Source organism: Procambarus clarkii, chromosome 92, assembly GCF_040958095.1.
Source record: "Procambarus clarkii isolate CNS0578487 chromosome 92, FALCON_Pclarkii_2.0, whole genome shotgun sequence".
NCBI lineage: Eukaryota > Metazoa > Arthropoda > Malacostraca > Decapoda > Cambaridae > Procambarus > Procambarus clarkii.
Genome location: NC_091241.1, coordinates 6,301,874 through 6,315,309, shown reverse-complemented (window position 1 = coordinate 6,315,309; position 13,436 = coordinate 6,301,874). Strand labels below are relative to the sequence as shown.

The following is a 13,436-nucleotide window of genomic DNA, read 5'->3' as shown; positions in this document are numbered from 1 at the left end:
CTGTTATTTTATAAGTGATCATATCTCCTCTTTTTCTTCTATCTTCTAACTTGGGCGTATGTAATGCCTCTTGCCTCTCTTCATAATTGTTTTTTTAAACTCTGAAAACTGTTTTGTAGCATGCCTTTGCATCTTTTCCAGTTTATTGATGTGCTGCTTGAGATATGGGCACCACACCATATGGGCACGTGTTGTGTGTTGGGGGGGGAGATGGTGTTGTGGTGCAGGGTGTGCCTAGTTGTATGGTGACTATCTTAATTACTTGTGTAATTGTCCTAGTTTAGTTACAGGATGAGAGCTACACTCGTGTCCCAGTTCTATTCAAAGCTTGTCATAAGTTTTGGGGCTTATGATGGGTTTTGTCATTCAATTTATTCCATCCATCTACCACTCTGCAAAAGAGGTTACAAAATTTTGTTTGGCACTTCTATCCCAAGAAGAACTTGTAGTCATACCTTAAAGATTATTGTTGACATAACAACAACAAAGTACACAGTAGAAACGTCTGGACATGGCGACAAGAAGTCTCGGTAGACAGTGAGAACTCGCACTTATGGGTGCTAACAGGAGCCAGATCAGGTCAGATCAACTTGTGATTACCAATCTAAATAATGACATCACAGGACCTTGCTCAGACAGCCCCCAACAGTTGTGTTAAAAGATGGAAGCAAAGAGAGTAGAGTTTAGAGTGAGGGTCAAGTGTGGTTGTGTGTGGGGTGCACAGACCTCTTGAATGTGGAACGTCAATTAACTTAGGCTGGGTGAAATTCACCGTGATCATAAGAACTATTCTTTTTTCCCTCCTTGTCGCACACATCATTGGGGGAAATGCTATTACTTCACATAAATAGCATTCTGCTTGCCTCAAATAGGAAACCATAGGTAGGATTCCTCATTTAAGTAAATAATGTTTTAATGTTCGAACCTGTGTGTATTAATTGTACCTGTACGATGTACAAGTGGGCTGACCTTCCTGTGACCTCTGGACCTAGTGTCCCTAATTATCTTTTATTACTCCCTGAGCAAATCTAGGTTAATGAATCATTACATAAAATCCATTTTCTCTTGCCTCGTTCCCAGTCCATGAGCCAGAACATTTTGTGGTGGTGGCAGCTTTGTAGATGGTAGCAGCACTCACTCATTCTTTCTCCCCCTCATTTCATCCCTTCCTCTTTCTCTTTTACTTGCTTTCTCTTGCTCATTCTCTATTTCCTCTTCTCCTCCTAATTTGCTCTCTCCTGCTTTCCCCCATCCCACTTTCTCTCTCTATTCCTTGTGGTTACCTTGTGATGATTTCGGGGCTCAACATCTCCGCAGCATCGAGTCGCGGGGGACGGATCTCAGTCCCCCATATTCTCTAGCATCTCCCACAATATTTTCTCATTCTCTTCCCATCCCTCCCCCCTCCCCTCTCTTGCTGCAAAACTTGCTACATGTAACATCTGGTCATCTATTTATCATAATAGCATTCTGTTAAGCAGTTATGATGGTGACTGATACATAATTTGTTATGGTGGTAATTTCAATTGTTGGGTTTATATCCAGTCATTATACATATTGGTTTTATGCCATAAAATCTCATTGTACTTAATTTTCTCCATTAATTTACATTCTAAATATATCGTACTTGTGCTGTGTTTTTTCAGAATATTTTGTTTAGTACATTTTAAGGTACTAAACAAAAGGTACATTTTCAGTGAAGTAGATTAATGTCAAAGTAAAAAACCCTCAAATCTCTAGTTGATAATTACTGCCGTGTAGCAATACAAAATTGTTTTAACCACATGTTATTGTCAAATTAAAAGTTCATATATACTGTTATAAGTGTGAAAAAATCTGGGATGCAATTGATGTTCAAATGTTAATAATTCAGTTTTTCTTTATTAACAGAGATTGGTCGTGTGCTTAGAAGAGTCGTTATACATCCACAATATCCGGGACATGAAAGTCCTCCACACAATCAGAGATACTCCACCTAATCCTATGGGTCTGTGTGCTCTCTCCATCAGTAATGACAACTGCTACCTGGCCTACCCAGGTTCCAATACAATAGGTCAAGTACAGATCTTTGACGCTCAAAATTTGGTAAGAATTTCATTGTTGCGTAATTTTTCATTTTTTTTTAATGGTAGATAAAACGATCATCCATGATTTTGCATTTTTGAAGGATGGTGAGATAGTACTTGGCTGAAAATAAATATACCAACCCACACTTGAATGAGCAAAAATGTTGTCACTTTCCAATCTGATTTCTCTTACTTTTATAGAAGCTTTTCTTCTGAAGAATAATACAGTTTAACCTTAATTCAGCAAACCTCCGGTTGCAACACTCACTTTCATGACAAATTTATTCACCTGCTTCAAGTGTTTGTAGACTTGGGAGATGTGCATACATGTATTTGCTTAGAAAGTATGGCCTGAGCCAACAGACCTGGGGGGAGGGGAAGTTGTTCATCATATGATAGGTTGAAGTTAATATTTCACTGTGAAATTAGCCCATAGAACATGGGAAGTAATATGGTTCCAATCACATTTTTAATGATTTTCATAGATGGACGTGACATTAGAAAAAAGAAACAGGTGATGCATTTTACCTTGTCTTAAAGTTACATCTCTCAAATGCCTCTGAAGGCATCTGTGGTTGCAACAAATCTCTTGCTCCAATGAATCGTGGGTGGTCCCATGTACAGCACTGTACTGTAGTTTGTTGAATTGAGGTTGCACATGAGGCATGCACATCATGATGTGAGGTATGCACATCAAAATTAATAACTTTACACCAAATTTGTTTCACTTGATAATAAAAACCATTTCTCCTTGTCACAATCATGATAGCTTGCACAATGATAAATACTAGCAAAAATAGCACTAGCACCATGATCAATACAAACCATAAATTCAGTCTTCCCATTTTGTTATCCAAATTTTTTTTTATTTTTGAGCCAAGGTGAATACTCTTTTCCGGGAAGTCCCCCCCCTCCTCCCCCCATAAAAAGGTATTTCATAACATTTAATGCTTAATTTGTTTTCATTTAGGAGTGACTTGTTTCAACAATGCAACACCTGGAGAGATTAAACGATGTCTAGAGCCTTGTTGAAACCCTGTCTAAAGTGTCGTGGGTCAGTGTGAAAATGTGAACTTAAAGGTGGTCTTTTAATTTCAAGATTCAGACAAATTTATGAATTTTAGTTTACTGTATTCTTTGTTTTCTTTTTGTATTAATATACGATTCAAAATTGAATAACTAAATTTTTTATTCAATTAAAAGGAGATATGTATTTTTTAGTAATGCAAATCTACATTTTTGTTTTGTTTTGCAGCAAGCAAAAACAATGATTCCAGCGCATGACAGTCCACTAGCTGCCATTGCCTTCAATGCTTCGGGTACTAAGGTAGGAGTTTTCTGATCATGTGAATTACATATCATTTGAAATATCTAGCTAGTTATATAGTTTGTTGTAGCACTTTAATGGCAGAAATACATGATTAGAATTGTTTAATCATAGATTACAGTATTGCAGTTTGTTTGCGTATTGACTTGCGTTTGTATGTGTATCAATCATTTTCTTTCTTGCTGACAGATTGCTACCGCTTCTGAAAAGGGCACAGTGATTAGAGTGTTTAGTGTTGCAGATGGACTCAGACTACACGAATTGAGGCGTGGAATGAAACGATGTGCCACTATTTTCTCTTTGGCCTTTTCTCCAGATTCTCTCTTCCTTATTGCATCATCCAACACAGAGACGGTTCATGTGTTTAAGCTAGAAGAAATTAAAGACACGTAAGTTAATTGTAGGGATATTGTTAGAAAACTGTGTGCTTTTGCCCTTGATATTGTTTGGTCAAACAGTACTTTTAAATATAGTTGTCTGCATTTTTTGAGGGCAGATTCCTTAGTGGCCCTAGAGCATAATGGCTAGCACTCAGGACAACCCAATCTACTAGGCAAGTAGACAGTTTTGGCCTACCAGGAGCATGGATCTTACTCTTGCATTCCCCGCTCCTGGATGCTGGATATCATGGGAGGATTGGAGATCAACCCACAAATGAGAACAATCTCCATTAAAGCTGGATCAGCATGAACTAAAAATGCTGTAGAAAATAGTTTACCAGTCATCAAACAAAAATCTGAACCATATCAATACACCATCCTGCTGATTTTCCCGATCACCACCACCACCACATGGGAGTGCTTGCCATTAAGGGCTTCAGTGATGTCTACTGCCTCATATTATAGCATTGCACTTCCTTTCCAGTGCCTTGCAGAGATCATTTTTTTGTCCAGTGAGGGTGTTCTTATGTTTAATGGCATGCCCGTGTGAGTGATTGATAGCCGCCTTGCATATCTCTGACCACTTGTTCTTCAGCTTGTTATAGAGCTCTTCCTTGATGCAGTTAATTGCTAGAGTTACTTTCTCAGTTATGGGAGGATTTCTTGTAAGATCTTTGCCTTTTCCAAATAGGACTTTGGGGCTTTGTCACTGGAGGGATATAGCCATTGAGGGGAGTCACATAGCTAGATTATAACTAAGCACAGTAGGGTGTGCATGATTTAGTCTCGGTACTCGGTATGTGTCGGAATTTTGCAAGGGTAACTGAGGGTGTGCTTGGTGAGTGGAAACCTATAATTTTTGTTAGTTCTGTTGTGCCTTTTCTCACTCCTGGTGGATGGGATTGTGTTTGGTAGACTTGTGCACCTGGCTTTTTGGTTGACATTTGGTTTGGAATTTTTGCAACTTGCAGCAAGGAGGTAGTTTATCTCATGTCCTCAAAAGCAGGATAGTGTCAGAAGGATCAACTGAGTGAAAAGGTCAGACAGTTTTTTTTTTTTTTTTTTTTATACTCAAAGCCCCTAATTTTTGCACAATTTAGATGGAATATTTATTATTAAAAAATATGAGGGGGAATATTAACTTATGCTGCAATTCAGATTTTTAAGAATATGGGTAACTACTATAAATAATTAAGAATGTTAAACTTCAGCTTCTGTAGCAAAAACTGTCTCATAAATATATCTTTTACAACAGGCAACGTGTTGTAGTGGAGGAGCAGCAAGGTTTGATGGGCTGGATGAGCAAAGCTGTGACTGCTTCGGCTAGCTACTTGCCTGCTCCAGTGACTGACATGCTTAGTCAGGGCCGAGCATTTGCCACAATCACACTGCCATTCCAGGGTGTCCGTAATATCTGTGCCATTGCCACGTTAGTATCTGCTTGTGATGTTTATAGTTTGAACAAATATACAGAGCTTCCATGCCTGTCTACACCATCACCACACTGCCTATCCCTCACATAGCCCACCACACCATCACTGTATGCCCCAGTTCCTATTGATTCCCACCCTCAATTAGGGTGGGAATCAATAGTGTGGGGTAATTAAGTCACCCTACTTAATTACCCCACACCCCCGATCCCATCCCCCAGACTTCCCTTCTATACACGTACTATACACGTTTGCCCCTCCCATACCCCCCCTAATCACAACACATCTCTCCACTCCCAACCCAACCCACATTACATGCTAACCTCCTACAGCACCTTGGCTGCATGCTAACTTACACCTGCTTTAGACTCTGTTGTCCACACCCCACCCCCACTACATGCCCGCATGTCGTCAAGCTCAAAGAATAACATGTAGACAAACTAAAAAGGTACTAAGCAAAAATTGAGAGTGAAATGGAAAGCAAAATGAACAGTTAATAGCAGAAGCTGAAGATTGAAGATACTGTACATTACTGGGAAGTGCTATTTGCAAAATATTGTACTGGAAAGAGAGAGCATGAAAACAGAGAAGCTGGAGTAGGTCATGGAAAAATGATTGGGGGGTGGGGGGGATATTGAACTCTGCATAGCAACTACAAGAGAAATGCAGTATGAGAGAGGAGAATTTCAGTAGAGAGGAGAATGTGCATTAGCTGCATGCCAAGTAAAAGACGGCTAAGGAAGTAATAGTGTCTGCAGAGGAGAAAGTTGAGTAGTTTGTGACAGCAATGGGAAAAAGACCCGCATAATTTTCAAAAACAGTTGAAGCCTCATTGGGAATGCAGGTCATTAAATCAAGTGATAACAGTTGGAAAAAACCTAGGCCATAAAATGCACTATGCAGGAGTTGAAGAACCAGAGGGAGACATGTGGTAAGAGAAAAGAGGGAGACTAAAAAAAAAAAAAAAAAGCTTACCAAATTACTTGACAAAACTAGGTAGAATAAGGGAGGTTTTGAAGTGGTGGCAGAAAAGAAGAAATTGAAATGGAGGGATATGTCACAAGTTATTCGTTAACCATGGCATTTAAAAGAATAGGAAGGAAGCAAAGTAAATAATTAAAGAAGAGTACTGAAAATGCAGCACGACCAGGATACAAGACTAAAGAAGCTCGAGCTAAACTGTTAAGTCGGGCAACAGAGCTTCTGGCATAGCAAAATAGTGGATCTGCCATGCTTCTCACATACAGTGTAGTACATCCAATGGAGTTTGAGGCAGTGATTAGCTCAATGTCAACTCCTACCTGCCATATTGGACTTAAAATGATTGGCATCCCAACCCCCAACTTTTTCAAAACCAAGGCAGCTCAGTAGATAAAGGTAGCATTAAAGTTTGATCATGAATACAGGTGGAATTATGAACAATAGGATAGAGCCACAAGAAGAGTAAGAAGAGTGTGAGCAGTGTGGTGGAACTGTAGCCACATGTTGCAATAATGGATTTGAAACTGACAAGTGGATTTTAATAGTGAATGTGATCATCCCAGGAGGATACCAGTTAATAAGAAAGGTGGTGGGGGTGGTGGGTTAACTGTAACCCTACTGCTACATCGTCCTCATCGGTGCTGTATCACTTGCATCCGACCTTGTGTTAGGTCCTTATTGTGCCTAGCTTCATAAATATCGTGACCCTTATGTTCATCAAACAATAAGGTTTGAATTTCACCGACAGCGATCTTTCAACACCGCGTCGGATAGGGGGTTTGGAGCCAGAGGCGAGTGTCCCACCCATGGTTGCTCACTCGGTATTAACCCAGTCAGCAACCCTAGGACATTCTGGGAATTTTTTCAAAGATGGCTGTCTCTCACTGGAGGTCCCAAGAGTCCATTTTGTACACAACCTACCATGCACACGTTTTGAATGGGTATGAAATATTCAAAAGGTGTTTTCTCAGTTGGCGTAGCACAGTAGTTAACACCCCCGCCAGCACTAAACACCAGAAGGCCAAAACATAATGCTAAATTTAATAAACCTGATTGAAGGTAATTGAAAAGACAGTCACAGTAGCAAGAGCTAAGATTGTAATACTTGTGGATATTAAACGCAGGGATATAGGCTGAATGACGTGTGAAAAGCAGGACAATCGCCTCTTGAAACAATGACATGATCATCATGGAGCCAATGAGAGGGTGCATTTTTACTGAAAATGAATCGGAGGAGATCAAATAAGATACCCATATGAATCGGTGGCTACACTGTGTTTGATTGCATAGTACTGTACAGTTGAAGGAGTGGGTCAGGTTAAGTAAAAAAAATTGAGAATTGAGAGACCACAGATCTCTCGAGAGTAAAGTCCTACCTTAAGGAAGTTTGACAGAAGAATAAACTGGTAGGGGAAAGATAACAGATGATGTGTTGGACTGTGTAGCCTAGAACTGTGAAGATGTCACTAAACTGCTCATCCCACACAGAAAGGAAATTGACAAGATTAGTAAGAAATGGCCACAGTTTAAAATAGAGTGCAGGGAAGAAGATTGGATTGTCAAGGATTGGGTAAAGTATAGATAACTGGACATGGAGATCAGTGGGAAGTGCTGAAGAGAGCCTGAAATAAATGCATCAGTCGGGAGAGTAGCAGATCAGGGATTTGATTGTTGTAAAGGCAAAAGCTATTGCATAGCCATATATGGCAGAAAACTACATTAAGGGCTTGTATGATTAACCGAGTATATATGGGAGCATCCTCACTTGAAGTGTTGAAAGATTTATGCGAGAAATTTGACTATGTTCCAAGTGTCAAAAATTTAACCTGAAGAGGTAAAAAGATATCTGGAGGAAACTATGCAGATAAAAATTGGCAGTACCTGACCATTCATCACCATGCCTGCTGAAGAAGGCTGTGTGGATACTATGTTATTCACTGACAAGTGTTTTGAATAAAATATGAGCCAGGAGAGCCCCCAGAAATCTGGAATAAGGCAAATATTCTAATATACTGTAGTATTAAATTTTTGTGACAGGCAGCATTAAACTATAGAAGTCACTGACATGTGGTCCGGTTGCAATCATAAAACATATCGTCTTCAATGGAAGTAATTTTCAATAGATTACCAGTATGTGGTTTTGTATTTACCTCATTTTCAGTATACAGTGTACTGTAATTTATTATTCCAGAAGCAAGTAGATATTAGATACAATTTATATTTAGTTAATTATATGTTAATATATACATGTACTGTATTCTATACTGTACTGTGTTTGTTTTCAGGATTCAAAAGCAGCCACGAGTTGTGGTGGCATCAACAGATGGATACTTGTACATATATAATCTCAATACTAATGAGGGTGGAGACTGCACACTTCTTAAACAACATAGGTAAGAAAAACATTAATTTAGTGCTTTAATTTGTTTTCCCTGAGGCATTTACCTCAAGGGTCTTTCCATGCCAAAAATCTCGATAGTGGACGTTTTTGACCCAGCTATCTCGGATTTTCATGAAATTATTAGAATGTTAGAGTACGTGAAATGACTTGCGTATGCAAAATTTTAGCCCTCGGTGATGCAAGATACAGTGACACAGCAGGGTTGTCACAGAAAAAAAAAAAAACATAATTTTTGCTTCTAAGCTCAACAAAACAGTTTTACTTTAAATACTGATTTTTTTTCCAGATGATGTAACCCTTGATCTTGAGTGTATATAAAATGTGTATATGATTAATTTTTGTTGTCAAAGAAGGTTGTATGATAAAATCAGTGCAGTGTACAAAGTTCATTAAAGTCAATGCTGGTTATGATGCTCACTGCGCAAAGCAGACATTCATAGCACACAGCCACAGTTTGGTGTGTGTGTAATTACCTAAGTGTAATTACCTAAGTGTAGTTACAGGATGAGAGCTACGCTCGTGGTGTCCCGTCTTCCCAGCACTCTTTGTCATATAACGCTTTGAAACTACTGACGGTCTTGGCCTCCACCACCTTCTCACTTAACTTGTTCCAACCGTCTACCACTCTATTTGCGAAGGTGAATTTTCTTATATTTCTTCGGCATCTGTGTTTAGCTAGTTTAAATCTATGGCCTCTTGTTCTTGAAGTTCCAGGTCTCAGGAAGTCTTCCCTGTCGATTTTATCAATTCCTGTTACTATTTTGTACGTAGTGATCATATCACCTCTTTTTCTTCTGTCTTCTAGTTTTGGCATATTTAATGCTTCTAACCTCTCCTCGTAGCTCTTGCCCTTCAGTTCTGGGAGCCACTTAGTAGCATGTCTTTGCACCTTTTCCAGTTTGTTGATGTGCTTCTTAAGATATGGGCACCACACAACAGCTGCATATTCTAGCTTTGGCCTAACAAAAGTCATGAACAATTTCTTTAGTATATCGCCATCCATGTATTTAAATGCAATTCTGAAGTTAGAAAGCATTGCATAGGCTCCTTGCACAATATTCTTAATGTGGTCCTCAGGTGATAGTTTTCTATCTAGAACCACTCCTAGATCTCTTTCTTTATCAGAATTCTTTAAAGATTTCTCACATAATATATAGGTTGTGTGGGGTCTATGTTCTCCTATTCCACATTCCATAACATGACATTTATTAACATTAAATTCCATTTGCCAAGTGGTGCTCCATATACTTATTTTGTCCAGGTCTTCTTGAAGGGCATGACAATCATCTAAATTTCTTATCCTTCCTATTATCTTAGCATCATCAGCAAACATGTTCATATAATTCTGTATACCAACTGGTAGATCATTTATGTACACAATAAACATCACTGGTGCAAGAACTGAACCCTGTGGTACTCCACTTGTGACATTTCTCCATTCCGATACATTGCCTCTGATTACTGCCCTCATTTTTCTATCAGTCAGAAAATTTTTCATCCATGATAGAAGCTTACCTGTCACCCCTCCAATATTTTCCAGTTTCCAGAACAACCTCTTATGTGGAACTCTGTCGAAAGCCTTTTTTAGGTCCAGATAGATGCAGTCAACCCAGCCATCTCTTTCCTGTAATATCTCTGTGGCCCGATCATAGAAACTGAGTAAATTCGATACATAGGATCTTCCTGATCGAAAACCATACTGTCTGTCTGATATTATATCATTTCTCTCCAGGTGTTTTACCCATTTAGTTTTGATTAGCTTTTCCAATACTTTCACTATTACACTTGTCAATGATACAGGTCTATAATTGAGGGGGTCTTCTCTGCTGCCACTTTTGTAGATTGGAACTATGTTAGCCTGTTTCCACACGTCTGCTACGATTCCTGTACACAGGGATGCCTGAAAGATCAGGTGAAGTGGAATGCTGAGCTCAGATGCACATTCTTTCAGAACCCATGGTGAAACGCCATCTGGGCCAGCTGCTTTGTTCCTCCCGAGCTCCTTTAGCATATTTTCCACTTCATCTCTAGACACCTCTATCCGCTCTATGTTGTTCTCTGGAATTCTTATTGTGTCTGGTTCTCTGAAGATTTCATTTTGTACAAACACACTTTGGAACTTTTCATTTAATGTTTCACACATTTCCTTTTCATTTTCCGTGAATCTGTTTCCCATTTCCAACCTCTGGATATTATCCTTTACCTGCAATTTGTTGTTTATGAATTTGTAGAATAGGCCCGGTTCTGTTTTACATTTATCTGCTATCCCTTTTTCAAAATTTCTTTCTGCCTCTCTCCTTACTGCTGTATAATTGTTTCTCGCATCTTTGTATCGCTGGTATGTTTGGGGGTTTGGCCTCTTCCTTTACTGATTCCATTTTTGTGTCTTTTGGTCTCTTGCCCTCTCACAATTTCTGTCGAACCAATCCTGTTTTCTGGTCCTGCATCTCTGTTTTGGTATGAATGTTTGTGTGCCTTCCTCGTATAGTTTTAAAAATTTGGCATACATTTCATTTACTTCCCTGCCTAGCAACAATTCTGTCCAATTACACTCATTAAAAAAATTTCGAAGTTCCCCATAGTTGCCTCTCTTTAAATCGAGTTTATCAACTGTTTCAATGTCCCCATTTTCTTCTAGATGATATCTTAAAGCATATTTAATGTCTAACAGGACGTGATCACTCTTTCCCAAGGGAGGAAGGTACTGGATGTCAAAAATCTCTTCTTCTTTCCTGGTGAATACTAGATCCAGTACTGACGGTATATCTCCTTCCCTCATTCTTGTGGCTTGCTTTATGTGTTGATACAAGAATGTCTCCAGAATGAGGTTCACAAATCTGCATGTCCAAAAGTCCTCCGTTCTTGCTTCATAGGCCTCCCAGTCTATTGCTCTAAAGTTGAAGTCCCCCAGTATCAACAGTCGTGATTTATCTTTATCTGCTTGTACAATAATATCTCTCATGACCATTATGAGGCCCTCTCGTTTGTCATCCAGTTCTTCCTTTGTCCACGTGTTGCTTGCTGGTGGGCTGTAGGCATTTACAATTATCAGGTTATCATCCTGATTCCAGACCTGCAATGCCATTATGTCAATATCTCGAGGGTTTTCAAATATTAACTCTTTTACCTTCAGGTGTTTTTTCACCAGTACAGCCACTCCTCCTCCCTTCCTAGTTTTCCTGTCACGTCTCCAAACTGAGTAGCCTCTTGGGAATATGACTTCATTTATTATATTTCCTTCAAGTTTCGTTTCTGATAATGCAACAATATCTGGGACCCTAAGCTGGATTATATCTTGCAACTCCAAAGTTTTTGACCTCACTCCATCTATGTTGGTATATACAATTTTCAGGAACATGTTCCCTTTTCCTTTGCTCTTTACTCCCCCTTCCACTACTGATCTTGTTGCTTTGTTTTTATGTACCATTTCACAAGCTTTCCAGTCCCTGTCACTTTGTAAAAAAAAGAATTTCTGTCTTCTTCATTTCTATCCCCAGTGTGTGTGTGTGTGTGTGTGTGTGTGTGTGTGTGTGTTAATTATGAAACCGGATCTCGTGTTCTATTAGAAAATACATGTGAGGAAAATTATTTATATTCGGGATCTAATGACCAGGATTCGGATGATAATAACAATGTTGTGGCTAGAATTTGGGTTGTGTGTAGTATATTGGGAAGTGTTTTTCTGGTGTCTGCAGCTGACAAGCATGTGGTACTGTGCTGAGATTACCACTCACGAGAGCTGCTTAGTGGTTCTTTAACCCGTGTGTTGCTAAGGGCTATTTGGCCATTGTCACCCACAGGTGCATAAAAAAAAAAAATCTTCTAACCCTGTTAATTTGTGTTCCCTGATCACAGAAAAAATAATAATAAAAAATAATAAGTGCATATTTTGCTCGCTATAGGGCGGGGAAGTCTGGCAAAAAAAAAAAGAGGCGCTGACTCAGTATGTATCCGAGGCGGTCTGCTCAGCCCCAACTGTCAGGCAGGAGTGGCCACAAAGAGATAATTACCTAATTATTTCAATGTCTCTGATTGATTTTTCTTCATTTTGTGTTGTAATATTATTCAATAGTGTGTAGTGTGATATATTTATATTCAGCTTGTGACCACAGCATCACCTAAAAATGTCAAAATATATATGTACATGCTATTATTTAGAGATGATAGTATTACAGAAGACCCCTGACTGTGATAAAAAATGTCCAGGATTTTGATAATAGCAGGATTGTTGTGATAATTAGCACTGTAGTGGTAGGAGTAATCTTGGTGGGGAGGAACTCCACTATACCAGCTTAGTGGTTCGCTGTGGTGAACAAAACATACAGATACTTATATATAACATCTGTATATAGTGAATAAAAGCACAGAACAGTATGGTGGGAAGAGAATGTTGGTGAGTCAGGTGAGGTGAGGGAGGGAGTGGCAACCAGTGGTGGGCTAGCTGGTGTGTGGTGGTCACTCCTTGCTGCTGCAGGCGATGAGTCACAATAACGTGGCTGAAGTATGTTGACCAGACCACACACTAGAAATTGAAGGGACGACGACGTTTCGGTCCGTCCTGGACCATTCTCAAGTCGATTGTGATGAGGACAGGTAGGGACAGGCATTAAATAGGCAAGAGAGAGCTGAGGAGGAAAGTCAGGTGTAGGGGATAGTAGTAATGAGAACTGCAGCAGGCCTATTGGCCCATACGAGGCAGCTCCTATTATAACCACCGAAGGAGATAGTAATAGGAATAAGAAGAGGATAGCAAGGGAGCGTAGAAGACAATGAACAGAAAAAGGGAGAAGAGAGAAAGAAAGGGAAATAGAAAGAAAGAAATGGAAGGGGGAAAGCTTATGTTAAGTCACG

At 39.4% G+C, this 13,436-nt stretch overlaps 1 protein-coding gene across 5 annotated transcripts in view; it reads left to right on the top strand.

The window, feature by feature from the left end:
- The window catches only part of Atg18a (Autophagy-related 18a), a 47,885-nt gene that overhangs the window by 7,023 nt on the left and 27,426 nt on the right, over positions 1-13,436 (top strand). For all 5 annotated transcript variants that reach the window (XM_045769988.2, XM_045769985.2, XM_045769987.2 and 2 more), the window contains exons 4-8: positions 1,891-2,085; positions 3,322-3,393; positions 3,583-3,782; positions 5,029-5,202; positions 8,470-8,577. In XM_045769988.2, coding sequence (XP_045625944.2) covers positions 1,891-2,085; positions 3,322-3,393; positions 3,583-3,782; positions 5,029-5,202; positions 8,470-8,577 — 749 coding nt within the window. The remainder of the gene's footprint in view (positions 1-1,890; positions 2,086-3,321; positions 3,394-3,582; positions 3,783-5,028; positions 5,203-8,469; positions 8,578-13,436) is intronic.